Source organism: Podarcis erhardii (assembly GCF_964252035.2).
Source record: "Podarcis erhardii genome assembly, chromosome: 7".
NCBI classification, from domain to species: Eukaryota; Metazoa; Chordata; class Lepidosauria; order Squamata; family Lacertidae; genus Podarcis; species Podarcis erhardii.
The window spans coordinates 44,773,581-44,800,385 of record NC_138511.1 but is presented as its reverse complement, the minus strand read 5'-3'; the positions used below and the strand labels follow the sequence as shown (position 1 = coordinate 44,800,385).

The 26,805-nt window shown below is 47.3% G+C and overlaps 1 protein-coding gene across 18 annotated transcripts in view; it reads left to right on the top strand.

The window, feature by feature from the left end:
- ZFHX3 (zinc finger homeobox 3) overlaps positions 1 to 26,805 on the top strand; it is a 349,711-nt gene that overhangs the window by 308,697 nt on the left and 14,209 nt on the right. For all 18 annotated transcript variants that reach the window (XM_081871759.1, XM_081871758.1, XM_081871756.1 and 15 more), the window contains 5 exons: positions 775 to 888; positions 12,047 to 12,177; positions 12,484 to 12,684; positions 19,714 to 19,816; positions 20,761 to 26,292. In XM_081871759.1, coding sequence (XP_081727885.1) covers positions 775 to 888; positions 12,047 to 12,177; positions 12,484 to 12,684; positions 19,714 to 19,816; positions 20,761 to 26,292 — 6,081 coding nt within the window. The remainder of the gene's footprint in view (positions 1 to 774; positions 889 to 12,046; positions 12,178 to 12,483; positions 12,685 to 19,713; positions 19,817 to 20,760; positions 26,293 to 26,805) is intronic.

Below are 26,805 nucleotides of genomic sequence, written 5' to 3'. Positions count from 1 at the left end.
CAATGTTTGCAAACCATCCAGAGCATTGGGTTGTGTAGGTGGCATGCAAATGAAATACGGTAAATAAATTTGGAGGCCAAACTAAAGCTCTTCCCAGGAGATTTAGGGGATTATCCAGGGAAATAGATGTAAATTGAATCCACAGACTCCTAGCCTGAGCTTTGTATCCAGTGAGCTTGTAAGCAGTGTTGGAAATTAGCCAGGTGCCAGGTGTGTTTTGTGTTTGGTGTGGGTTCAATTGTGAGCACGTGGAGATCTCTGGATTCCAGGTTGGTGACTTGACATCTACATCTAGCTGGCCTCTCCAGCTTTCTTAAGCAGGTAGGCAACATAGTGTAATAATAAATCCCACTGGGGGGAAATGGTGCCTAGACATATAGTTGTGGTGACCGTAACCTAGGTTTAAGGTGCCATTTGGCAATTAGGTTATATATCTGAGTTTCTAACACTGCTTGTAAGAAGCAGTGGCCACAATTTCTGTTGCTCCTATAGCACCTACTGCATGCCTCCCTGCCATGCAATTGCCAAGGCTTCTCCACCAGGACCCCCTTTGGGTCCCTTTTCAGCCGCTCAGTTTCTGCTATGACTTGGAGATAAAGGGAGCATGTATTGGGGCTGCACCTGAGGATTCCCAAATGAGATGGGAAACAACCCAGAGTCCATTGTAGGAGCAAATGTGGGAAGGTAGAAGAAGTGACTTAAGGCAACATTGCTGCAGGTGTCAAGTGTAGTTTTTACCTCTTTCTTTTCCTTCTTTTTCTTCTCCCAATTCAGAGGAGTTGATTGAAGATGCAGAAGGGCCTCCTAGTGAGGCAGCTGCCGATCCAGAAGAGCCTGTTAAAGATGCAGAGACTGCTGTTGAAAAGGATGAGGGCAAATGGGCGGCAGGTGAGTGATAGTCAGTGGAAGCCAAGCTCTGGTTTTCTCACACACACTTTGCTCGAGTGAAAGTTTTCCTACAGTGGGTTTGGAGGCTGTTCTCAAATTTGTCTTAATCATTCTCTCAGTCAGAATATCCCCAGTCAGTCTGCATTTTGTATCCCCTTGTTGATCCCATTTTGTAAGAGCAGCAGTACATATTTATATTAGGAAAGAGGTGTTATATAGAGTGAACTTGTTCTGTTTCTTTAAAAAAAAAAAAAAGACAAGTGAACTTTGAAGATGAAAGGATTTTTGTGAAATAATGCAAAATCTAGAGCAAATTCTAAAATTGCCTAAGCCTGAATGTGAATCACTCTGAACAGTTGAGGTGGATGTTTACCTCCTACGAACCAGAAGACTATGGCAAGAGAAATCCTTGGGCCAGTTCTGTATGGAGCTGATTCAGAGACAGAAGAGACAAAGAGAGGTCTGACCCTTTATCCAGCCAATCCTACGAATAATTTTTCTTGTGCTGGCCTGGTGCATCAGTCCATACTCTACAGTTTGGGTCTGTATTTGTCCAGCAGCAGAAGACCATCTCAAGTCATAATAGCTGTCAAAATTTTCTCAGTCATTGAAATAAGACTTACTTGATAAGCAGGGGTTGTATCAGAAAGAAAAAAGATTTCTTAGACTTTGTTTTCAAACAAGGAGACAGTGAGCCTTTCAAAGGTGAAAGTGTTGTTCCTTCCAATCTGGACAAATTAATCCCAGAGCAGATACTGCTGCTTTCCTAAGGGGTGCAGTATGGGGTTTTATGTAGGAAGTTAAAAGATTTGTGAATAGTTTACAACTGTGATGCACAAAGCCACTAAATGATTAAAAAGACAAAAGATAATCTTGGTCCAGAAACATTTCATGTGTTTGGCAGCACTGGAACTCACCCTCAGCCTTCACAACAGGAAGGGATAATGAATTAAGTAAGCAGTAGTTGTGGCAGACCAGCTCAGAGAGCTTTTAAGTGCTCCCCATTTTTAGAGATCGGCAGGGCTCACCTAACGCAGCAATCAGTGCAGCAGAGCATCCGTAATTCGCACCCATGGCAGATTGCTATTAGGGGAGGTATTAATGGGCTGCCAAGGGCTGGGAAATTGTTGCAGAAAAGTGTGTTTATGGAGTAAGAGCTGGCAGGCATGATTGCAATTGGGTTTGACATGTTTAACATAAATGGCTACTGCACAGCTCTTGCTGTTTATGAATAATTCCTACAGGCCCACTGCCTTTCTAATTGCAAAAGTAGGGAAAGGGGGGGCAATTCCCTCCCCCCCAAAAAACCAGGCCAAGGCCATCCTGACTGAACTTTCCCCTGATTTTCACAGGAAGTGATGTTTAACCAAGTCTCATCAGATGCCCTGGATACTGTGATGGGGAGGTCTGGGGTGAGCTGTGCCTGGAATCTGTACCTACTGTACCTTCTCAGTGCCTGAGCATGAGGAACAAACTGAATTTATTAGTGTTGCCTGGGAAGGGCATGGGGAGCATTGTCTGTTAAACCCCATAGGTTTGGGTTGCTGATGATTTCTTCCTGCCCACTGTGTATCCTCTGTGAAAGACATGAGGCTCTCTTTATCCCCCAGTCCATTGAATCAGAAGTGGAACAGAGCCAATATGGCTCCAGTCCACCTCCCAGTCATGCAGCATTCTGGCACCTCTTTAGATATTCAGAAAAGGTGCGTAAGATCTTCCTGCTTTTAAAATTCTCTACTTTGGCTATTTTCTTCTTCTTTCTGGCTCCTGATTCATAGCTCTCTTCTTTTCAGAAGACACTGTAGCCTAGTTGTAGATTACTCCCTCGCCAGCCTTTTGTGGGCCTTGTGTAGAACTCTTAGTTCAATTTACATTTTAGCCTCATTTTCCAGCTTACTAGAATAATTCTGAACATTTAGTCTATTGGTTGCATATTTTGTATTATTGGTAAACTGCCAATGCCATTGTCTAGGTAATTGAAGATGCACTGGACCCACCATGATTCTGCTCCTCTCCAGTCAATATCTCTTTCCCAAAGTGCTGCATACCAGCTCCTACTCCTTGCCAAAAGCATGGTCAGCATTAAAGTGGGGAGGCAGCTTTATTATCTGGAGGAAGTGTTTATTAATTCTTTTTATCTTCCTGTTTTTAACTAGTCTTCCTCTGCAACTCGCTGCTTACCCTCCCTTAGGGGCTGTTGGGGCCCAGCACAGTCCTCATGCTAAACTAGTGGCTACTCTTCCTGTTTTCAGGAAGGATGATTGTCCCACTTTGTCCACATTTCTTTATGGAAGTTGGTGAGGCACAATAATTCCTTCTTGCTTCCATATCTGAATCGCTCTTTGGCATCTGTTTCCAAGACTTCTTAGTGTGCTTGAATTTCCACCAGCCCTTTTTTGAGGTGCCTTGCTTGGGCTGTTTTCCTCTCCTGCCTTTGTGGGTTCATTGGCTGCTCCTGTCTTAGGGGGCATAATATAGCCTCGGGGTGCTGTGCAAATCATGCCAATGGTCCACTGGCATGAGCATGGCCCACATAACAGCACCAGCAGCTCTTGAGTCTCTTTTCTGCTTAACATTCATCACAAGGCCTCCATCAAGGAGTCCAAGTGACCAAACCACACCCTGTGTAGTGCCTTTTCCATGGTTCCAGCTTAACAAGGAAGGGTGTCTTCAAAGCAGGCCCACCCCATGTCATGCCATCAGCCACCTGAGGTGCAGCATTGCCACATGGTGGAGCAGAAGGACCTACCTGGTTGGAGAGCTGGGCTTCAGGGATGCTGGCCGGCTGCTGAGCTGGTATGATCAATGGAGAGAGCAAACGTCAGTGAGTCCTGCTGTAAATTTCTGGGGCAGGTGGCGAGTTGGTTTACGGAATGCAGAGAGATGAGAACCCAGCTTTACGGAAAGCAGCATGAATTAATAATCATTTAATTGGCTCCTCCATTATGCTGCTGGATTAGTAGATGGAAGTTTAGATGAAGGGGCTGTCAATGGTGCTTTAGCTCAGAGAAACTGATGACTGGGGGCAGGGGAGAGGCAAGTGTCTTTAGTTAGGTAGAGTCCATCCTCCTCAGTCCTCCTACCCTGGACTGGGCTCTTTGAGCTTCACCTCTATGCTGCTTTTCACAGCTCATGGATGGAAGGAGACACTTTCCTCCGTGTTGAAATTTGAAGCAGTAGGAAGACTTTTTTGGTAGTAAACTGTCTGTTGCAGTGAGCTATTTCTTAGGTGAGGGATTCATAGTGCACTTCAAAAGGTATAAAACAATTTCCAGGCTCATTTCATTGTATTGGTATGAGTGTAGCCTTCACTTTAAGGCTTTAAGCCTCCCAGAGTGGCTGGGGAAACCTCTCTCTCTCTTTTGAGTTAACTGGTAGGACTCTGGTCCCCAAACTGACTTTGCAGCTGAAACAGCCTTGCTGTGACTAGGCGGCAGGATGGTGAGAGAGCAACACTTATTCCCTTGGAGATGGTGCCAGAGAATCGCAGCTGGCAGATACAGTGGGTTGATAATGCCTTAGATATCCCTGGAATGCCAGCTACTTTGGACATCCCTTCTCCTCATCGTCTCCCCTCTCTATCCCCAGTCTTTCACTCCTCCTTCCTGTACATTACCTTTGTGCAGAGCAAGCAGGGCAGCTAGCTTCCACTCCACCTGATAGTCTCTCACATGATAGGGCCTCAGGAAAAGGTTTCCCATCAGTTGGCTGCTTATTTTCTCCTTTCGGTGCTTTAGCAGCTATTCCATGGGTGGTGGTGATGATGATGATAAATAGTTTATTTATACCCTGCCCATCTGGCTGAGTTTCCCCAGCCACTCTGGGCGGCTTCCAACAAAATATTAAAATACAATGGTCTGTTAAACATTAAAAGCTTCCCTGTACAGGGCTGCCTTCAGATGTCTTCTTAAAGTCTGGTAGTTTTTGTTCTCTTTGACATCTGGTGGGAGGGCGTTCCACAGGGTGGGTGCCACTACCGAGAAGGCCCTCTGCCTGGTTCCCTGTAACTTGGCTTCTTGCAACAAGGGAACCGGGCGCTGGACCTCAGTGTCCGGGCAGAACGATGGGGGTGGAGGCGCTCCTTCAGGTATACTGAACCAAGGCCATTTAGGGCTTTAAAGGTCAGCACCAACCCTTTGAATTGTCCTCGGAAACGTACTGGGAGCCAATGTAGATCTTTCAAGACCGGTGTTATGTGGTCTCGGTGGCCACTCCCAGTCACCAGTCTAGCTGCTGCATTCTGGATTAGTTGTGGTTTCCGGGTCACCTTCAAAGGTAACCCCACATAGAGCGCATTTCAGTAAACCAAGCGAGAGAAAACTAGAACATGCACCACTCTACCGAGACAGTTCGCAGGCAGATAGGGTCTCAGCCTGCGTACCAGATGGAGCTGGTAAACAGCTGCCTTGGCCACAAAATTGACCTGCGCCTCCATGGAAAACTGTGAGTCCAAAATGACTCCCAGGCTGCACACCTGGTCCTTCAGGGGCACAGTTGCCCCATTCAGGACCAAGGAGTCCTCCACACCTGCCCTCCTCCTGTCCCCAAAAACAGTACTTCTGTCTTGTCAGGATTCACCCTCAATCTGTTAGCTGCCATCCATCCTCCAACCGCCTTCAGACACTCACACAGGACCTTCACCGCCTTCACTGGTTCTGATTTGAAAGAGACGTAGAGCTGGGTATCATCCGCATACTGATGAACACCCAGCCCAAACCCCCTGATGATCTCTCCCAGCGGCTGCATGTAGATGTTGAAAAGCATGGGGGAGAGGACAGAACCCTGAGGCACCCCACAAGTGAGAGCCCAGGGGTCTGAGCACTCATCCCCCCCCCACTTTCTGAACACGGCCTAGGAGGGAGGAGTGGAACCACTGTATAAGAGTGCCCCCAGCTCCCAGCCCCTCTAGACAGTCCAGAAGGATGTTATGGTCAATGGTATCAAAAGCCACTGAGAGATCCAGCAGAACTAGGAAACAGATCTCACCTTTGTCCCTAGCCCACTCCCGGAGATGATCGATCAGTGCGACCAAGGCAGTTTCAGTCCCATGATGAGGCCTGAATCCCAACTGGAAGGGATCCAAATGGTCCGCTTCTTCCAGGCGTGCCTGGAGTTGTTCAGCAACCACTCACTCGATCACCTCGCCCAAGAATGGAAGATTTGCGACTGGGCGATAGCTGGTCATATTGGCCGGGTCTAAAGATGTTTTTCTAGAGAAGATCAACCTGTCTCCCAGTACTTTATCAAGAAGTCCCATTAGAAACGGAAGGAACGCTTGCTAAGTTCTTGTTTTCATGGGCCTGTTGAGGTCAGTGACAGATCGCGAAGGTTTAAAGGCTCGAGCTCCTAGAGGTAGTGAGTGACTTCAGGAGCTGTTGCCTTTAATCCAGAGCACTGGCTACATTTGGCCACACCAAGTTTATAAAACACAAGGAAAGGATTATTCTCCAGGTAGTTCCAATGTACTGGGGTACCCCACATAACTAGCAATGCCCTCATTTTCTATGCTTTTATAGTCCTCTTAGATAAATATCTAACAACGCATATATAGATAAATATTGGCCAAAGACTTTCCTCAGAGATGCTAGGAACACCTGACCTACAGATGATCTCCATTCAATGGAAAAGAAAACAGTTGAATATCCATTCATGCTCTCACACAGCTGAATACCTCTGAGGAACCGGCCAGCATTATAAGTCCACCCTCTCCTCTTTCTTGTCTACCATATTCCTGGTTCCATGATCCACACCAACTCTAAGAATTCTCAATGCCTCTTCTTTATCTTTTGATAAGATCTGATTTGCAGTGTCCCACCCTCAAGACTTCATCTCCTGCAGTGATAAAATCAGAACTCTCCACTATGGTATCTCTTCTACTCCTTCTATATTTTCCTGTTCCATCCACCAACACACATAATGAGTTGACCAGTCTGCTGTCCTTGACTTTTCCCTCATTTGTGTCCCATTGATACTTTTTACTCCTGACTCTTAATAGGCACCTCTCCTGCCATCATTACATCTCTCAGCCACACAGCCATCCTCTCTGTCACCTCTGCCTTGATGCATTCACACATGTTGCCATTTCCCCAACATCTAAAACCTCTCCCTTAATAAATTTTCATTTCCCAGATACTGCCTGAGTACTTGTCTATTCTTTGTCTCCAAACTCCTGGAGTGTAATGCTAGCCCCTGCATTTTTTACGTTCTTTCTTTAAACTTCTCTCTCTTGACCACTTACAATCTGGCTTCACTCTCTGCGCTTCACTGAAACTGCCCATACCAAGCTCACTGGTATTCTCCTTGCTGCCAAATGTCCATGACCACTCTGCCACTCAGGACCAGATTTCATTGGGCTCATGGCATGACACCGCAATGACTCCTGCCCAGTGCCAACCTGGTATTGCAGCTGCCTCTGCCATTGCCATTAGAGCAGGCATGGCCAAACTTGGCCCTCCAGATGTTTTGGGACTACAACTCCCATCATCCCTAGCTAACAGGACCAGTGGTCACGGATGATGGAAATTGTAGACCCAAAACATCTGGAAGGCCAAGTTTGGCCATGCCTGCATTAGAGTCTCTTCATAGTGTGTCTGCAGGCTGTCTGCTGTTGTAGCTATTAGGTTGTATCCAGTGCTAGTCCTGCTCAAATCAGACGCATTGAAATGAATGAACCTAAGATCGTCATGTTCATTCACTTCAGTGGGTCTCCTCAGAGTAGTACTTGCATTGGATACACCCTGTTGTTGCCATTTAGTATTATGTAGACTCGTTAGTTGCTTGTTACCCCAGGGTTTATGTTTATGTTTCTAAACATAATTACATTATCTGATTAACAAATTCATACAGAAAAACAGCTGCAATTAATTAAAATAAATACACACACAATGCCCCCCTCCCCACAAAAGCCACAGGAAGCTTTGGCAGCACACTAGTAACAAAACAACATAATCTCAGTCCATCAGTAGAGTGGGGAAAAGGTAAGTCCCCTCACAAAGGAGAGCTTTCCGCATATAGGGAACCACAACTGAAAAGTAACTCTGCTTTACCCCCTCCTCTCTACAGACATGTTTACCCAATGTCGACAGCATTTAGCTCTGTGTTGCAGCAGGCAGCTGACATGTTTAAATTCCCCAGTATGTGATTCCTGGATTCAACATTGGGCATTGGGGAATCTAATATAGTGAGTACCCCATAATATTATGGAGTCAAGACCTGGCTCAGCTCCCACAGTCTGTACTGCCGCTGCTGGGTAAGCATCTGTAGAGAGAATAGGGGGATGAGGTGAATGAATGAGAACCACAAGCAGTCACAATGGGCTTAGGCACACATGTTTTTCATGTAGGAAGGTCACAGGTTTAATCCCCGCCATTGTCTCCAGGTACAGCTGGGAAGGTTCACAGCATAAAACCCTGGAGAGCCACTGCCAAGCACAATAGACAAAACTGAGTTAGATGGGCCATTAGTCTGACTTGGTATAAAACAACTTCCTATGTTCCTAATCAGGACCAGCCCAATACATTTGGCACTTGAGGCAAAGCCCAAAATGGTGTCCCCCTCCCCACTAGGGATGAGTGGGTGGGTGAAGATTGACATCAGGAATAAGGGGTTCCTTTGATGGCAGCAGGGGCACTGGTCAGGTGTCTCATTGGCAGCAGGATCAGCAGTGGGCCTTTCTGAGTCCCTGGGGAGGTGCCTGACCATGCCAGTCCCTGATGCCAGCCCTGCTGCTATCTACAGGTGAACTCTGCTTCCAGCTTGACCCTGGCAATGTTCTTCTCTTCCTCAAATGGGGTTTCTCTTGTTCCTCTGTGATTTTCTCTTTATACACAGTCCCTGAGTAATCTTGTACAATCCTATGTCATTCAGTACCACCCATAGGCTAATAACACCCAGCTCTACCTCTCTACCCCAGGTCCCCCTGTGTCTCCAGTGTGCTTGGATGCTTCATAACTGTCTTTAACCCATTTTGTCCCAAACCTAACTTCTCATCACTCGCCAAAAACCCTCTCCTCATCCTCCTCTACACTCCATATCCATTGACAGGTGCTTGATCTTTGACTCCTTGCTCTTCAGCCTGTTGTCAGGTGACGTCTGTTCCACAGTTTACAACATCACACAAATGTGCCCCTTTTTCTCTGCCTTCTTGGTGAGAAATCTGACTCTGGCTCATGCTATGGTCACCTCCTGTCTTGGTCACAACAGCCATGTCTCAGCTTTTGTCTACTTTACTTCTGTCCAGAACTTGGAGCACAGACTTGTTCAGCTATACATACATCTTATACCACCATCCTAGCTTCCTCTATTTTTCTAGATCCACCACAAACTCCTTGAGCTTACTGTGCCCAAACTCTCTGATCTTACATATTATTTATTGATTTCTTGTGCTCATAGACCACTTTTTGTTGCATCATAACCCCAAAAGCTTTTCCAATACCCTTAACAAACAGCATGTCATTAAAATACATGAAACACGGTTAAACATTATAACCCATTTCTTTCTTTCCTTTTAGAAAGATTTACAAGTCACTTAATCACTAAACTCTGTAATATAATAAATAGTAGAAATATAATATTGATAATATTATCAATAAAACACATCTAAAATTGCAAAAAACATTTTAAAGTATTGATTTAAAAAATCTCAGATAAAATCAGTAAATCTTTTAAAACCAACCTAGATTGCAGAATTATATGACTGAGTAGACTGGATGAAATAACTTCTCATCAGAAGTCTAATGAAATATAGTGTGCACCTCTGTATTTTATAATATATGCAATTATTGTAGCAGTAACAGCCCAGCAATGTATATCTTGATATATTCCTGTCTGTAACCTTTGTTCCTCTATTGCCCCTATCCTTAGCTCGAAGGTCTCCTGCTTCTGCAAATGGCTTCACCCTGCCTCCCTTGCTAACAGGGATGGTGATAGTGGTTAAGGCAGTAGGAGTCAGGCTTATTTGGGGGTTGTGTGTGTGTAAAATATTGGCATAGTTGTGGAGGAGCCCCAGTTCCCTTATCTGGTTGGAGGAGCAATGGGGTGACTCAGTGGTGCCTTTGGGAGCCTTGGTTTCAGGGCTATTTAACTTTGTGCAGAGTCCTCTTTTGTGGCTTTTGAACAAATTCCCCCATCAGAATCTTCCTTGCATCTTTAGGGGGGGCTGGGGGGGAGCAAGCCAGAAGCGTTAAACCGCTTAGTTAATCGGCAGCCAATCCATCATGTTAAATATCCAGCTGTCATATATTACCTTTCAAGTGAAAATGAATAACTCCCATTAAGGGTGAAATGGGTTTGAAGTCGATTCGAGACAGATTAAAGTACTGTTCTGAATGTGTGTGTTCAGGGGGGCTAGGTGTAATATGCTTGTCCTTGTAGTTTTTAAATAATAGATGCCCTGCAGATTTATGTGCTCCAGGGTACAGAGTTCAAAGGTCATAAGGCGGGCATTCTGGGAAGAGCATCAACTTCCTGGAACACACCAGAATGGTGTTCATTCTGCCTTTCTGGTGTTTCTATGGGTATGTGTGACCAGTCTGGCCAGTTTTGCTATGTTTGAAAGAGACAGAGAGAGGAAATGGTGAGGGAGCTTATCTTGGCATCTATGAAAGCCTGCATGCCTATCTCTAAATTGCAGCAGGAGGTATTTATTTTTTATTTTTTATTTCAACCATTTGTATACCTCAGTCTTCTCTGAGCAGTGTACAGGAGACTAAAAAGGAGTTTAAAACTATAAAATAAGAATTCAAGCCTGCTGGGGGAAAAGTCTTCCATAAGTCCTGGAAGTTCAGCGGGGAAGGGGCCTGTCTGATCTCAATGGTGATATCAAAACTGAACCCACAATAGTTGAACCCACAATAATGAATGCATTGCTCCTTGTGGTTATGACCCATGCATCCACACCATGGGGGGGTTATGTGGCTCCCCCAAAGACATCAGAGATTGAGTGAGAACATAAGGGATCAGGTGGTCCCTGGGGTATCCTGGGCCCAAGTTATTATGGGCCTTGTAAACTGACACAAGAACATTGAAGCTGGCCCAGTAGCGTGTGGGCAGCCGGTGCAAGCTTTTGAGCACTGGTGTTCTGTGCATGTTTGATGCAATGTGAGGTAGATGATGTGATTGTGTTGGGTGGGTGGGAGTGTCAGAACCTCTGAAGCCGCCTGTGTCCGTCCCCCCACCATCCCAACTACATAGGGAGTCTGCCATGCCCTTCCCTTTGTTGACTCAAATTGCATCGAAATCCATGTCGAGTTTTAGCTTTGCTATGTTGTCTGCCTGTGTTCATTCACCGGAGTAATTCCAAAAGCACTAATGGACATCAGTGTTATCCTGGAATCAGGCTTGGAGAGTGATTATTGACATGGAGCATGCAGGGGTGACTGAAGAGTAAAGTTGTAGCATGTGTGACTCAGCTGGGCTCGCCCACAGTCTGGCTGCATTGGTCCATGGAAGGAAAATGGTTCTTAGTCAAAATGGAAAGGGACATTTTTTGAGACATTTTCCTCCCCCTAAAAAAACAGTGGGGAGATTAGAATGTTGCAGGGGCATTGCAGGGAGAAAGCACCAACCAGCACATATTTTATTTTATTTATTTAAAAGCATTTACAAAGCACTTATAATTTTAAAATCTCCAACGAACCATATCATTAAAAATGCAACATAAAACTCACAAAACAGTAGTACAAAAATAGGAATTTGAGGGGATTCAAGTAAAAAAAAAGTGCCTAGAAAGCCTGGGCCAAATGGCCCTTTTTGAATCACTGCCCTATGATATTCTCTAGGGTGTGGTACCATAAGTAGAATTTCCCCAGGTGATCTAAGGGCTTATACAGGTTTATTCAGTGATCTTCAGGTAATCCAGTTCATGCTGGTTTCAGGTTTTCCACAACTGTAGCACATATCTGGCATGCAGGCACTGACCCGATTTTGATGATGATGATGATGATGATGATGATGTTGATTTGCATCCCAACACTTCAAAAGTAATTCAGAATGAAGATTCAGAGCATGTTTGTGTAAAGGAATGGAATTGAGGAGCAGTGCAGAATGGGAGGCTTGGCCATCTGTGAGGAATTCATAGATACTGTTCTTGCCTCCAGGTTCTTCCAGAGCTGAGGTGTCACATAGTCATGCAGTTGTTTCTGTCCCTTTTTTTTTGCAGTACATGTTACCCCAGCTGAAAAGGAGCTGACAGAGTCCCCAGCATCCTCTAAACGTATCTCCTTTCCGAGAAGCTCTGAGTCGCCTGTCACCAAATGGCCTAAAACATCAGATGAGACCAAGCTGGAGCAGGTGAGGCACTGGAGCAACTGGCACTTGCTTCTGCGAAGTAATGGCTCTCCTTCCTTCCTTCCTTCCTTCCTTCCTTCCTTCCTTCCTTCCTTTCCATCCATCCCTCCTTATATTCAACTTTTAAATCCACTTGGGCCCACAAGGCAGTTCATAGTGAAATTGTTTTTTATTATTATTATTCTTACTGTGGAAATGGGCAGTGTGTTTCAAAGGGTGTTAAAAAGGTGGAGGAAGACACCTGTCCCGCAGCCTGACCTTATCAAGGCTTTATTCTGCCAAAGCTTGTGATGTCTTCTTGTCCTCCAGGTATATCAGTGCCCATATTGCAAGTACAGTAACACCGATGTCAACCGGTTGAGGGTCCATGCCATGACTCAGCACTCGGTCCAGCCAATGCTTCGGTGCCCTCTCTGCCAGGACATGCTCAGCAACAAGATCCACCTGCAGCTTCACCTCACTCACCTCCACAGCGTCTCCCCGGACTGTGTGGAGAAGCTCATTTTGACGGTGAGTCCCTATATTGTGGGTGGGCAGCCTGCACCTCTCAGCCAAAGAAAGGGAGGGCAAGAGGCAAGGAGGAAATAAAGTCCCCTGCGAGCAATTGGTTTTGACTTCTTGGAAAACCAACCCATCCCACCCTGGCAATCACCTGGTGAGGTGGGAGAATGAAGAGTGGTGGTGGCAGAAAAAGCGGGTGACCCCATCCACTGATGGACATGACAGATTACCCCCAAGAAAATGTGGCCCTCAATGGGAAAAATGTTCCCCACCCCCAGAAGGCCTATCTTGCCTGCATTATTTCTTCCCTTCCTCCTCCTGCTCCTGCTCCTCCTCTTCAGTGAATTGCCCAAATTCAACACGCCTGCCAGTAGGCAAGCAGATGCCAGGCACTGTTGAAATGCCACCTCTTGAGTAGTGACCTGGGCCAGCAATACAAAAGTAGGAATCAGGCCTTCCTTTAGCACAGTGTGCTACAAGTAGGGTGCAGCAGGGAGACAAGGCTGAAGCTTATTGTTACATCACCAGCCAGGGAAACACGTTTTCTTACATGCAGAAGGTATCCCAGGTTCAAACCCTGGGAATATTCCTTGCCTGAAACCCTGGAGTGTTGTTGCTGCTAGTTCGTATAGACAATACTGAACTCAGTGGACCAATGGTGTGACTTGGTATAAGGCAACTTTCTAAGCTCCTCAGGCAAGGCAGCTGGTCCCACAGGACTGAGGCCAGAAGAACTGCTTTGATGGATAGGACTGGGGTCCTTTATTGCCAAGCCCACTTTCTGACACTGACCACCCAGACGCCTCTGGAACCTCCAAGAAGGGCATGGAGCTTGTCTCCAGATCTGGTATTCAGAGGTAGACTGCCTCTGAACATAGGGATTCCATTCTGCTGACATGCCTAATAGAAGAGGCATCCTCCATGCATTTATCACTTTTTAAAACTATCCAAGCTTAGTGTCCACCTGTTACCACATCTTGTGGTAGGAAATTCCACATGCTAATTATGTATTAACTGATGAGGTGCTTTCTTTTGTCTTGTCTAAATGGCCTACACATTTTTTGTTCAAAGTTTTTCTATTCCACAAACTTGCCTCTTCCTGTTAAGTCCCTTTTGCTGATTCTGCTCTGATTGCCCTTTGCCTTGACTTTGCCTTCCCTTTCCTCACCAGTTCTTTCATCTCTATTCAAAATCCAGCAGCAGAGTACCATATCCAGCACAAGTGTCTTGGCTTTATCTTTCGAGCTCTCCAGGGCTTTCCTTCCCTTGTTTGGCTTAAGTCCTTACTGTGCACACACCACTACAGGGAATCCCAAGTAGTACATGTGACTGTCTTTGTGTGTCTTCATCCACTCTGTCCCCAAATTCCTCCATATTCCCTCACGTTCTAAACCTGTCCCTTTGTGACTGTTAGGTGCCATGCCCACTGATGGCACTATTATAAACAGTTGAGGGGGACCTTACCTAGGCAGCAGAAGCTGCTGCTGCTGCTGACCCGGCCTCGGCATGAAAGAGCCTCTTTGCTTCCAGGGCTCTCCCAGAATGTCACTCATGATTGCTTGAAAGCACATTCTGATCTTTGCCCCAGCTACTTGTCGTCGTGAGTTTTTCCTGACATCAGTCTGCCCAAGAGATTGGCAAGAGGATGCTGCTCCTAGAAAGGCAGGGTCCCTTCAGAACTCTTGTGAGGGCCCCTCTCTGGCCTTTGCACTGGGGCTGGGAGAGGCTTCTGTTAATCTTACTTAATCATGTGCCTTTCAGGAACCTGCCATGTTTAATATGACTGTTGCCATAGCAACAGCTACTTGCTGATACCATGGTGTGCCGTGTATCTGGGTATTCCACAGTGCCCCCCTCTTTCCCTGTCAACAATAGCAGGGGAGCCCTCTCCCCATTTCGTCAGAGGCCTGTTGTGCTGCACTACTGTCTGTGGGGCAAGGGCAATTATGAGAGGGGTGTTGTACACCAGCTGACCAGCGATTAGGGTTGGGGTGAGGTTGTGAAGACCAAAGGTTGCTACTGCAGTTCTGATTGGGGATGGTGTGTTGCCTTCTCTATGCTCAGCACTGACTTATCCCCCAGCTTTTAGTATTGTGGCTGATTCACTTTTCGCAGGACTGTGTTGATTTGGCAGAATCATCAGAGGGGCTGAAGGCAGTAAAAAAGCTCTTTTTCTTTCTTGCCTTCCATCATTCATGTCTTTCCTCCCCAGTTGCATTCTGGTGCTGTTTCTCTCCCTACTTGCATCTTCTCCTCTCCCCATTGTGTGTCTCTCTCTCCCTTCCACTGTCATTCGGTCATCCTCTTTTCTCCCTCATCTCACCCCCCCCCCCCCGTCTCATTCCCCATCTCGGATGAAGGTAATGAAAATAATCGGCCTTCATTAATTCTGAGCCCTGTGAGATGATAGCCATTTGGAGCCATGTTTGCCAATTAGATGGTCTAAATTAGAAGTGACCTTGGTATAGTGCCATCGCTTTGCCTCTCTGAGCCTAATGAAGCTTTTCTCTCCAGCACACACACTCCTGCCCGCTCTCCCTCTCATTCTTTGTAATGGAAATTGCCTCCTTTGTCTGGCTCTGGAACCTCGTCTTGTACAACTCCCCCCTCCCCCATTGCACAGACAGAGGAGATGTTAATGTGTCTTCTCAGTCAGACTCTTGCTGGAGGTTTCATTTTGGACCAATTAGATTCCAGCCGTTGTAGGGGGCAGGGAGTGCCTGAACTGACAATGGGGTCTGATACAAGAAGATAGTAGAGGAATGGGCTTCATTCCTCTCTTTCTTCATTCCTCTCACTACCTAGGGTGGTATCTCTTTTCGGAGAAGGCATAGGGGAACACCTGGGCTGGGTACCAGCTGACATTTGGGATCTTGCAATGCTCAGACCCACACTGGTAGCTTAAACTACAGGGCATTGTCAAGTAGAAGGGGCAGGTGGACATGCCACAATGCTGCAATCTGTAGTGCAAAAGTGGGCCACGGGCAGAAATTAAGGCTCTTGCATGCCATTTGGAAGCAACAAGGAAGGGGCTGCACACTGGTTTGCTTTCCACCAACTTGGCTCCCTCCAGGCATAAATCCCTTGATGCCATTGGTGAGCAAAACAAGGTTAAGCCAGCTTTGGTCACCTCTTCTGAGCAGAACTAGTGTTCCTTGTTAAAAGGATCTGTAGCTCTCCACTCATGACTACTGCTTGCTGAGGAGCATGTCCTTGAGGGAGCTGAAATGACACCTGGGGTGTTGCTCAAGTCACTTCTTAACAGGGCCCTTTGGTCCTTGGGGCATCCCTTCCCATCTCAGCTCCTGCCTTTAAATGCTTGGGGGGTGGGCAGTATGCCACCAGAGAAAGGGAATGAGTTAAGCACACCTAAGGTGGGAAGGAAGGAAGAACTGGTTGGCTTGCAGCAGCAGATTGAAATGCAGAGGAGCACGTGAGGTTGATGATTATATTTCAGGGAGAGTTAATTGACGGAAGGTGAAGGCAGACAAAGAATCGCTGCTTACTGCCTTCTTGAATCCCAATCAGGAATTATGATTAAAGACGCGGCAAGACAACAGACGCTTGATGAATTGGTGTCTCTCTCTCTCTTTCTCTCTCCCTCTCTCTCTCCCCCTCCCTCTCTTTTTGGTTTTGCCGTCATTCACACTTGATTGACTTCAACCTTTCAAGTGCAAAAGCCTCTCTTTCCATTATTATTCGTAGCCATCTCAGTTTTTCTAATTAAAGTGTATGAAAACAATTACTGATCCATCGTACTGAGTCTGGTAGTGGGGGTGGCTACCGTTCTAGTTTTGTGGGGAAAGACGATGATTTGCTGTAATAATATGCAACTTAGGTTAGATAACATTATTCTTTTTCTACTCCGCTGGGCCTTTCCCCCACACTTTCTTTTGAATTATTTTCATAATTTCTTTAGAGGAAGAGAAAGTGCCTGTCCTGTTGATAGTGCTAAGAGTGGCACTTGTTGTTCCTTCCTGCTGTCTTTCCTCTTCCCGCTTCCTTAATCTCTCAAATTCTACCCTCGGGGCTACTCTGAGCCCCATCTCTCCATAGGGGATGGTACAGCCTTGAAAATAGACAGGAATGCTGGAGGGGACTTGTTGTGCCTCCTGGTTCATTCCTGTATGGCCTCTACATGGTGTGTAGCCAGGATCCCCGGAAAAAGCCCTCTGTGCAGCTTCCCAGGTCCACTGACTCCAGGCCTCCTCCTCCTCATTGGGCATTTACTTATGTGAATTTGCCATGGGTATTACTAGTTAGTGGATACTAGTAGTGCCCTTCAGTGGTTGTCAAAGCCAAATAGGCAGAACAGTTACAACAGGAATATACAGAAAGCAGTTTGAAGGAGAGCATATTGGCCTTTAGGACAATTGTACTTGAGACAAAAAAAACCAAACAAACACTGAAGAGAAGGATTAGAGCTGTTTCCTTTCTACAAAAAGTAAAAATTCTAGGAGAGTAGCTGCCTTGTTGTGTAGCAGGAGGAGAATGAAAAGTGGGGTGTCTCTATGTAGCCTGTGTAGCCCAAGTCAGAGCCCTGAGGCACCAGCCAGTCTTTGTAAAGCAGAGCACTTGCTTTTTCACAAAAAGGGGGGAAAGTTTTCCACTGGATCAGCTTTGTGTCCGTCTTTTATTTTGTGCTCAAGCAAGCAAGGACTTTCTTGTTCCCAATAGTTTTCGTACTCATTTTTCCAAATTGTGTGTGTTTGGAGTGTGTTTCATAAAGTAAGACAAGAATGGACTTCTGCATTCAGGTCAAAGATGAAAAAAGTTGGAATGATAGAAAAACAAAGACACTTTACAGATGAGGAAAAACTAATCTGATGTATGAAATGATTTAATAGAAGGTCAAAAGATGAAAAGAGACAATATGTATGTTTCTACTTTGAAAACAAATAAATACATATTGTCTGTTTTTAAATTGTCTTTATACCTTATATTAAATAATTTCGTACATCAGCTTTGTTTCTGCTCACCTGTAAGGGTTCAGGACACCGGCCATCTTCCCATAATTCTTTTTCCAGCTAGTTGCCTGTAGGAACTCGAAGCACCCTCGGGAGTAGGCAGCAGCCATCCCTTGTTCACTGCCACCCTTTAGTTTGCTGCTGCCTCTCAACCACCACCATGGACAGACATACCGACACATCCCGCTCATGAATTCATTTAATGCTTTTTAAAAAGCCATCAAAGAAGGAAACATTGCTACATTGTGAGGCTGTGAATTCCTTCAGCTCAGTAGGTGTTCTTTGAAGAAATACTTCATTGGTGTCAGTTTTGGACCTATTGCCAATCAACTTGAGAGTATGACCCAGATTTCTAGAATTTTTTGGCGGGTGGGGGAGGTTCCCCACCCTATCATTCATTACCCATATCATGCCACTTGTGATTAATCATCTTCCCCCCAAAAAACTAAAAAGTTGAACGTTTTAGCAGCCTTTCCTTAAAGAGAGTCTGCTTCTCCGAGCCATGATATTATTATGTATTTTATTTTATAATTGATATCCTGTAAGAAAGGCGAGCTATAAATATACTGAATAGTCATCATCATCATCATCATCATCATCATCATCTATTGGAGTCAGCCTACAATATTAATATGAGCCAGGTGCTTTGATTGTACTGGTTAAAAAACAACAACCTTTAAGCAAGTCTACAAAGACATATAATTTAATTATGTTCATTTGTTTTGTTTTGTTGTGTTGTGTTTTTTAAAAAAGTTCTAAGGTTTTACCTATATTTTATTTTGTTATCTTCTACTTTTAAAGTTGGTTTAATTACTATTTTTATTGACTTCATTACATGTTTATGTAAACCACCTGGAGATTGTTTTTTATTAAGCAATATAAAAATTTTGCTAAATGAAATAAATACTAAATGTAATTGGACAGGGGAGAACTTTACATAGTGACTTTAAATATGGTTGCAGCATAGATTTATTTAATGGCATAATGGTGCCTATTATTTTATTTTCCAAGCCCATATATAATGATTTTTAACTCTGGATCTGTTTATTCCCATCACCACTGCAGCCCACAGAACTCTTGTTTGAGTGAGCAAAATGGCTGCTGTCCATTCTGGTAACGTTTGCTTTTTGTGCCACTGATGCTGTCGGCTGAGGCCCAGCAAAGGCACTACTGTTCGCCAAACAACCGGAGATGGCTGCTGCTAGAAATTAGCACAGCTTCCCTTCTGCAGAGGTGCATCATCAGAAGGCAACCATTGTGGCCATCCCATCTTTGAACCCCACTTCATCATCAGCATGCGACAGCCAATATTTTCAAGAGTACATGATGATCTTTGCATGCCTGTGTAGGGACCTACATTTGCTCCTAATGTAGACCCTTTTTTATCATCATTTATGGGTGCCTATTCAGTTCATTGTATTCTTTTCAGCCATAACAAACATGGATGGCTGTGTGTTTTCCTCAATGCTGACCTTCCGGCCTTTGCTATCAAGAGATCTTGCTTGTTCTTTGAGCCCAAGTGAAGAGGAGGGCTGTGCTGTTGCTACTTTTTCTGTTGGTGTGCAGAAAGGGAGACTGAAGCTTCTTCTTTGCCTGCCAAAGACAATCTGCTGTCCCTTCCATTTATCCTTCTCCTGCCTCCCTTGACACATCTCTCTTTCCTTTTCTAGCTCCTCCTTTTTTTGTATTAAGCCATTTTGAAAATAGTGCTACTACAGCCCTTCCTGGTTCAAAACTGCAGTGAGGTTTCCAATATGTGGTTTAATTAGGAGCTTCCTTACTTTTTCAGCCACTTAAGATGGGCCTTTCAACATACCTACCTAATCAGTTGCGTAAGAACTTTCACAGCTATGACAAAACATTATCAATGATCAAAGACTAAGCTGAGCATAAAGGAAAATATTAATAATACTATTCTTTGAAAATGTGCCCCTAATTATGTCCAAAATGTAACAGTGGGAACGTTTTGGGCTGATTTAAACACCAGTCTGTGTAGGGGCTCAAGACTGACAACATATTAAAAGTTTTAAAGACATTTTTGCCTGTCTTCTTCTCTTTTGGGTATCTACAGGTGACAACCCCAGAGGTTATGATGCCTAGCAGTATGTTTCTTCCAGCTGCAACACCAGAGCGAGATGGGAACACCAGCACGGATGAGTCAACCAAGCAGCCTGGTCAGTACCGACTTTAATTGCTCAGTTGGAGGCACTTTTCCCTCAGGGTTTTCAGATGCTCCAGAGTCTAGAAGTGACTCTTGGCATGTTTGAGCTCTTCTGCACCTTCTGTTTGGGACTCTGAGTGGGTGATGATACTTAGCCTGTTTGGCAGCAGAGGCGATTCTTTCTGTGGTCTACAGGCCCAAATTGAGTTTCTGGTGCTTGAGCCAAAGGTAGGCGGAACTCTGTGAGTCTGGTGCATGACCAAGGGTGTATCAGTGCCATATTTAGGGTGGTGCAGGTGGTTCCCCTGCACAGGGCATCAAGCCTAGGGGGTGCAAAATCGAGGTTCCATTTGGGAGCACCAAATTTTGGCCTTGTACAGAACACCATATTATGAAAGATTAGCACAGGTGCCTCTGGGTGTATGTTGGGAGGGGAGCTTTTAGTGCATTCAGATCTCCATCATCTAACCGGGAACATATTTGTGTTTTCCCACACACAATGAAAAATGACCTGGAATGCCCTTCTTGCTCTCCTTCTCCCTCATGCCCCTTCCCAGCAGTCTTAATTGCAGTATGGTTGACATATCACTAGGTGTTACATTCTGCCAGTTTGGTGCCATGCATTATAAAACGCTGTTGAAGAAGCACCACACATTCATAGTGTGTGCATAAAGGCAGCAGAAGTGGGTGAGGCCTGAGCTTTGAGTAGGAAGAGAGAGGTTCATGTGAAGGCAGAGCCAAGACAGAGGATAGCGTGAAGGAGAGCATCTTGTTCTTCTGGTGAGAAAGGGAAAAGGTTGGGGTGCTCACCCTTGATCCATTTGAGAAGAGTCTGGTGAGAGGTCCCAACATGTCCAGATGAATAGCATATAGCTGTTGACTCCTTAAATAGCCCAGAGGATGTGTCTATGGCTGACAAGGGCTCTCATGGTCTTCTCTTTGTTTCTTTCTCCACAGAGACTTCAGAGGACTTAGGCAAAGGCCTGCTACTGCCTTCTGAGAACACAGGGGAGCGTGGGGCAGAACCAAAGCCTGCTCCGCCTGACCAGGCCTCTGCCAGGGATGATGCTGGATTTCTGTGCTGGAAGAAGGGCTGCAGCCAGGTGTTCAAAAGCTCCACTGCCCTGCAAGCGCATTTCAATGAGGTTCACACTAAGCGGCCCCAGTTGCCTGTCTCTGATCGTCACGTTTACAAATACCGCTGCAACCAATGCAGCCTGGCCTTCAAAACAATCGAGAAGCTCCAGCTGCACTCCCAGTACCATGTCATCCGGGCAGCTACTATGTGTTGCCTTTGCCAACGCAGCTTCCGCACTTTTCAAGCCCTCAAGAAGCACCTGGAGACAAGTCACCTGGAACTGAGTGAAGCTGACATCCAGCAACTGTACGGTGGGCTTCTGGTCAATGGGGACCTCCTGGCCATGGGTGACCCTTCGCTGGCTGAAGACCATACTGTCATAGTAGAGGAAGACAAAGAGGAGGAGAGTGACCTAGAGGACAAGCAAAGTCCCACAGGAAGTGACTCTGGGTCTGTACAGGAAGACTCTGGCTCAGAACCAAAACGAGCTCTCCCCTTCCGAAAGGGCCCAAACTTCACCATGGAGAAGTTCCTGGACCCATCCCGCCCGTACAAGTGCACAGTTTGCAAAGAATCCTTCACACAGAAAAACATCCTTTTGGTCCACTACAATTCAGTCTCTCACCTGCACAAGCTGAAACGAGCCCTCCAAGAGTCCACCTCTGGCCAGCCGGAGCCCACCAGCAGCCCCGACAACAAGCCCTTCAAGTGCAGCACTTGCAGCGTGGCCTATAGCCAGAGCTCCACCTTAGAGATCCACATGCGGTCCGTCCTACATCAGACCAAGGCACGAGCTGCCAAACTGGAGGCTGCAGGGGGTAGCAGTGGCAGCAGCAACAGCAATGGAGCTGCTGGTGGCAGTGGTGGCAGCAGCAGCAGCGTCTCTCTGGGCTCTTCCACACCCAGCCCCATCAGCACAACCACCACCACCTCCTTTGCCATGACAAACACAAGCACTGCCAGCACAGCTCCCGTCTCTAGCCTGCTCAGCCAGGTCTCTTGCGAGAGCACTGGGATCCCTTCTCTCAGCAACCCCATCAGTACCAGCTCCACCCTGGCAGCTGCTGCAAGCCCCTCTGAGCCCAAAGAGGTAAACCGTAAGAAACTGGCTGACATGATTGCTTCGCGGCAGCAGCAACAGCAACAGCAGCAGCAGCAGCAGCAGCATCAAGCGCACACCTTGGCGCAGGCACAGGCGCAAGTACAGGCGCAGCTCCAGCAAGAGCTCCAGCAACAAGCTGCTCTCATCCAGTCACAGCTCTTCAATCCTGCTCTCCTGCCCCACTTCCCGATGACCACAGAGACCCTGCTCCAGCTCCAGCAGCAGCAGCACCTTCTCTTTCCCTTCTACATTCCCAGTGCCGAGTTCCAGCTGAACCCCGAAGTGAGCTTGCCTGTGACCAGCGGCACACTGACACTGACTGGGACTGGACCTAGCCTTCTGGATGACTTGAAGGTGCAGCTCCCCCAGCCAGGCCACCCATCACTCCTGCAGCAGCCACCACAGCAGCAGCTGCCTCAAGGTCAGCTGTCACAGCCGCCTCATTGTGTTCTCCTCCAGCAGAGCCAACACTCAGAGAAGAAGAGCAAGGCTTTTGGGAAGGAGAAGGAAGTCCAAAGGGAACAGGAGAGCTTTGAAAAGGGGGATGGCACCTCTATCTCTAAAGACCTCCTGCCTGACACCCTGAAGTCCAAAGACAAGCCAGAGTCGACAGGGACAGGATCGGGCCCTGCAGAACCTTCTATGTTTCCTCCTCGTATCGCATCAGATGCACGTGGGAATGCCACAAAAGCCTTGCTGGAAAACTTTGGTTTTGAGTTGGTCATTCAATACAATGAGAACAAGCAGAAGGTGCAGAAGAAAGCTGGGAAGACAGAGCAGGGTGACAACTTGGAAAAGTTGGAATGTGAGTCATGTGGGAAATTCTTCTCCAACGTCCTCATCCTGAAGAGCCACCAAGAACATGTCCACCAGCATTACTTCCCCTTCAAGCAGCTGGAAAAGTTTGCCAAGCAGTACCGTGAACACTACGACAAGCTGTACCCACTGCGGCCTCAAACTCCAGAGCCGCCCCCTCCCCCGCCGCCGCCGCCCCCTCCACCTCTTCCTCCTCCTCTGCCTGCTCCACCTCCACAGCAGCCTTCTACACCTACCATTCCTGCTTCGGCTCCATCCATTACATCTCCCACCATTACACCAGCCCAACCATCGCTGCCCCTCACTCAACTTTCCATGCCTATGGAGCTGCCCATCTTCTCTCCCCTGATGATGCAGACCATGCCTTTGCAAACCTTGCCTGCCCAGTTGCCGCCGCAGCTTGGCCCTGTGGATGCTTTGCCTGCAGACCTGGCCCAGCTGTACCAACACCAGCTCAACCCAGGCCTTCTGCAGCAGCAGCAGCAGAACAAGAGGCCACGCACGCGGATCACAGATGACCAGCTCCGGGTCTTGAGGCAATATTTTGATATCAACAATTCCCCAAGCGAGGAGCAGATCAAGGAGATGGCAGACAAGTCTGGACTGCCACAGAAGGTGATCAAGCACTGGTTTCGGAACACACTCTTCAAAGAGCGCCAGCGCAACAAGGACTCCCCGTACAACTTCAGCAATCCTCCAATTACCAGCCTGGAGGACCTGAAGGTAGATTCTCGACCACCCTCTCCAGAGCCTCAAAAGCATGAGTACTGGGGAAGCAAGAGGTCTTCCAGGACTCGCTTTACTGACTACCAACTCCGAGTGCTGCAGGATTTCTTTGATGCCAATGCTTACCCCAAGGATGATGAATTCGAGCAGCTCTCGAATTTGCTCAACCTTCCAACCCGTGTGATAGTGGTATGGTTTCAGAATGCTCGCCAGAAGGCCAGGAAAAACTATGAGAATCAGGGGGAAGGGAAGGATGGAGAGCGACGGGAGCTGACAAATGACAGGTACATCCGGACAAGCAACTTGAATTACCAGTGCAAGAAGTGCAGCCTTGTCTTCCAGCGCATCTTTGACCTGATCAAACATCAGAAAAAGCTGTGCTACAAGGATGAGGATGAAGACGGGCAGGATGACAGTCAGAACGAGGATTCCATGGATGCAGCAGAGCTGCTGACCCCAACCAGTTCCTCCTGCAGCACCCCAATGCCTTCCCAGGCCTACAGCACCCCCACGTCTTCTGCAAACACAGCCTGCTCTTCCTCAGCTTTCCTACCACAGCTCACTGCTGAAGCAGACGATGACTTCTCCATCTATAGTTCTAAAGCAGAAGCTACAGACGAAAAACCAAAGCAACCTGAACCTCCAAGTACGCAGCAAAACCAAACTCCAGAGAAGCAAATGCAACCAAAGCAGGAGGTGCAGCAGCAGCAGCAGCAGCAGCAGCAGGACCCAGGCGAGCCAAAGGCCAGTTCAGCACACCCAAAGGCCTCCCCACCCACCCCACAGCAATCAGTCCAGCCTCCTCCACAGTCTGTGCTGCCACAGTCCAGTCCTAGCCCCTCACAACTCTCTCACCTACACCTCAAGCCCCTTCACACATCCACCCCTCAACAGCTGGCCAACATGCCTCCTCAGCTCATCCCCTACCAATGTGACCAGTGCAAACTGGCATTTCCCTCCTTTGAGCATTGGCAAGAGCATCAGCAGCTCCACTTCTTGAGTGCCCAGAACCAGTTTATCCACCCCCAGTTTCTGGACAGGACTTTGGATATGCCTTTCATGCTCTTTGACCCCAGCAACCCCCTCCTGGCCAGTCAGCTGCTGTCTGGGACGCTCCCCCAGCTGCCCATGAGCTCAGCCACTTCACCCTCCACACCAACATCCACCATGAGCACACTGAAGAGAAAGTTGGAGGAGAAAGCCAGTGCAAGTCCTGGCGAGAATGACAGCAGCACTGGCGGGGAGGAACCCCAGAGGGACAAGCGTCTCCGAACAACCATCACCCCAGAACAGCTGGAAATTCTCTACCAGAAATACTTACTTGATTCCAACCCTACCAGAAAGATGCTCGACCACATTGCTCACGAGGTAGGCTTGAAAAAACGTGTGGTGCAGGTTTGGTTCCAGAACACTCGGGCCCGGGAGCGGAAGGGGCAGTTCCGGGCAGTGGGGCCTGCCCAGGCCCACAGGCGGTGCCCTTTTTGCCGGGCCCTCTTCAAAGCCAAAACAGCCCTGGAAGCACACATCCGATCGCGGCACTGGCATGAAGCCAAGCGGGCAGGGTACAACTTGACCTTGTCAGCCATGCTTTTAGATTGTGATGGAGGGCTCCAGATGAAGGGAGACCTCTTTGATGGAGCAAGCTTTGCTCACCTGCCCCTCTCCAGCAGCGATAGCCAGGGCATTCCGCTTTCCCCAGTGAGCAAGTCTCTGGAGCTCTCTCCTCGAACTCTGCTGAGCCCCTCCTCCATTAAAGTAGAAGGGATAGAGGACTTTGAGAGCCCCTCTATGTCCTCTGTCAATCTGAGCTTTGACCACACCAAGCTGGACAACGATGACTGCTCCTCTGTCAACACAGCCATCACAGACACCACCACGGGGGATGAAGGCAATGCAGACAATGACAGTGCCACGGGGATCACCACTGAAGCCAAATGCACCTCAGGGCCAGGTGAGGGCCTGACCAAGGCTGCCATGATTGCAATGTCAGAGTATGAAGACAGACTGTCTTCTGGCCTTGTCAGCCCAGCTCCCAGTTACTACAGCAAAGAGTATGACAATGAAGGTACTGTGGACTACAGTGAGACCTCCAGCCTGGCAGACCCTTGCTCACCCAGCCCTGGCACAAGTGGCTCAGCGGGCAAGTCTGGAGATAGCGGGGATCGGCCAGGACAGAAGCGCTTCCGGACACAAATGACGAACCTCCAGCTGAAGGTCCTAAAGTCCTGCTTTAATGACTACAGGACTCCAACCATGCTGGAATGTGAGGTCCTGGGCAATGATATTGGGCTGCCAAAGAGAGTTGTTCAGGTCTGGTTCCAGAATGCTCGGGCCAAGGAGAAGAAGGCCAAGCTCAGTATGGCCAAGCATTTTGGCATTAACCAAGCAAGTTATGAGGGACCCAAAACAGAGTGCACTTTGTGTGGTGTCAAGTACAGTGCCCGCTTGTCTGTACGTGACCATATCTTCTCTCAGCAGCACATTTCCAAAGTGAAGGACACCATCGGAAGCCAGCTGGACAAAGAGAAGGAGTACTTTGACCCAGCGACTGTCCGTCAGTTGATGGCGCAGCAGGAGCTAGACCGGATCAAGAAGGCCAATGAAGTTCTCGGCCTGGCTGCTCAGCAGCAAGGCATGTTTGACAGCCCCCCTCTGCAGGCTTTGAACCTTCCTTCCACCTACCCAGCAGCACTTCAGGGCATCCCTCCTGTCCTCTTGCCGGGCCTCAACAGCCCATCCTTGCCTGGCTTCACTCCCTCAAACACAGGTGAGTTTCCACTGCATTCCCCCCACCGCTTCTTTGGTACATGTCCTGGGGAGGAGGGATTTTGATGCACTGTGAGCCTCACAGGGTCCCTGAAGGAATTTCTGAGTTGCTACAAGCAAAAATGGCCTTCCTCAGATCCACTTTCTGACTGACCTCGTGCACAAGTGCTCAGCATGCAATGGCAAGGTTCCTGTTTCAGGTGGATGGTTCTTGGTTGCTTGAGAACCAGTCACCACTGTCATCAGGGGTCGAGGAAGCAATATAGGCTCCTACCTCCCTCCAAGTCCCAAGGCCAACTCTATTTTGTTTTTGTTTTTATTCTTATTCTGCTCTTGGACCCTGCTGGTAGCCCAGAACTCTGACAACGTAACGTAAGCATTAACAATGAAGTTTATAGTTAGATCCAACAGCAAGAAATACAATTCACAACACCAATTTGATTAAGTTCAAAATGTCATTTAATCGTCTGGAGGCCGCTCTTCATGCAGTAACTACAGAGGGGAGAAAAAAGGG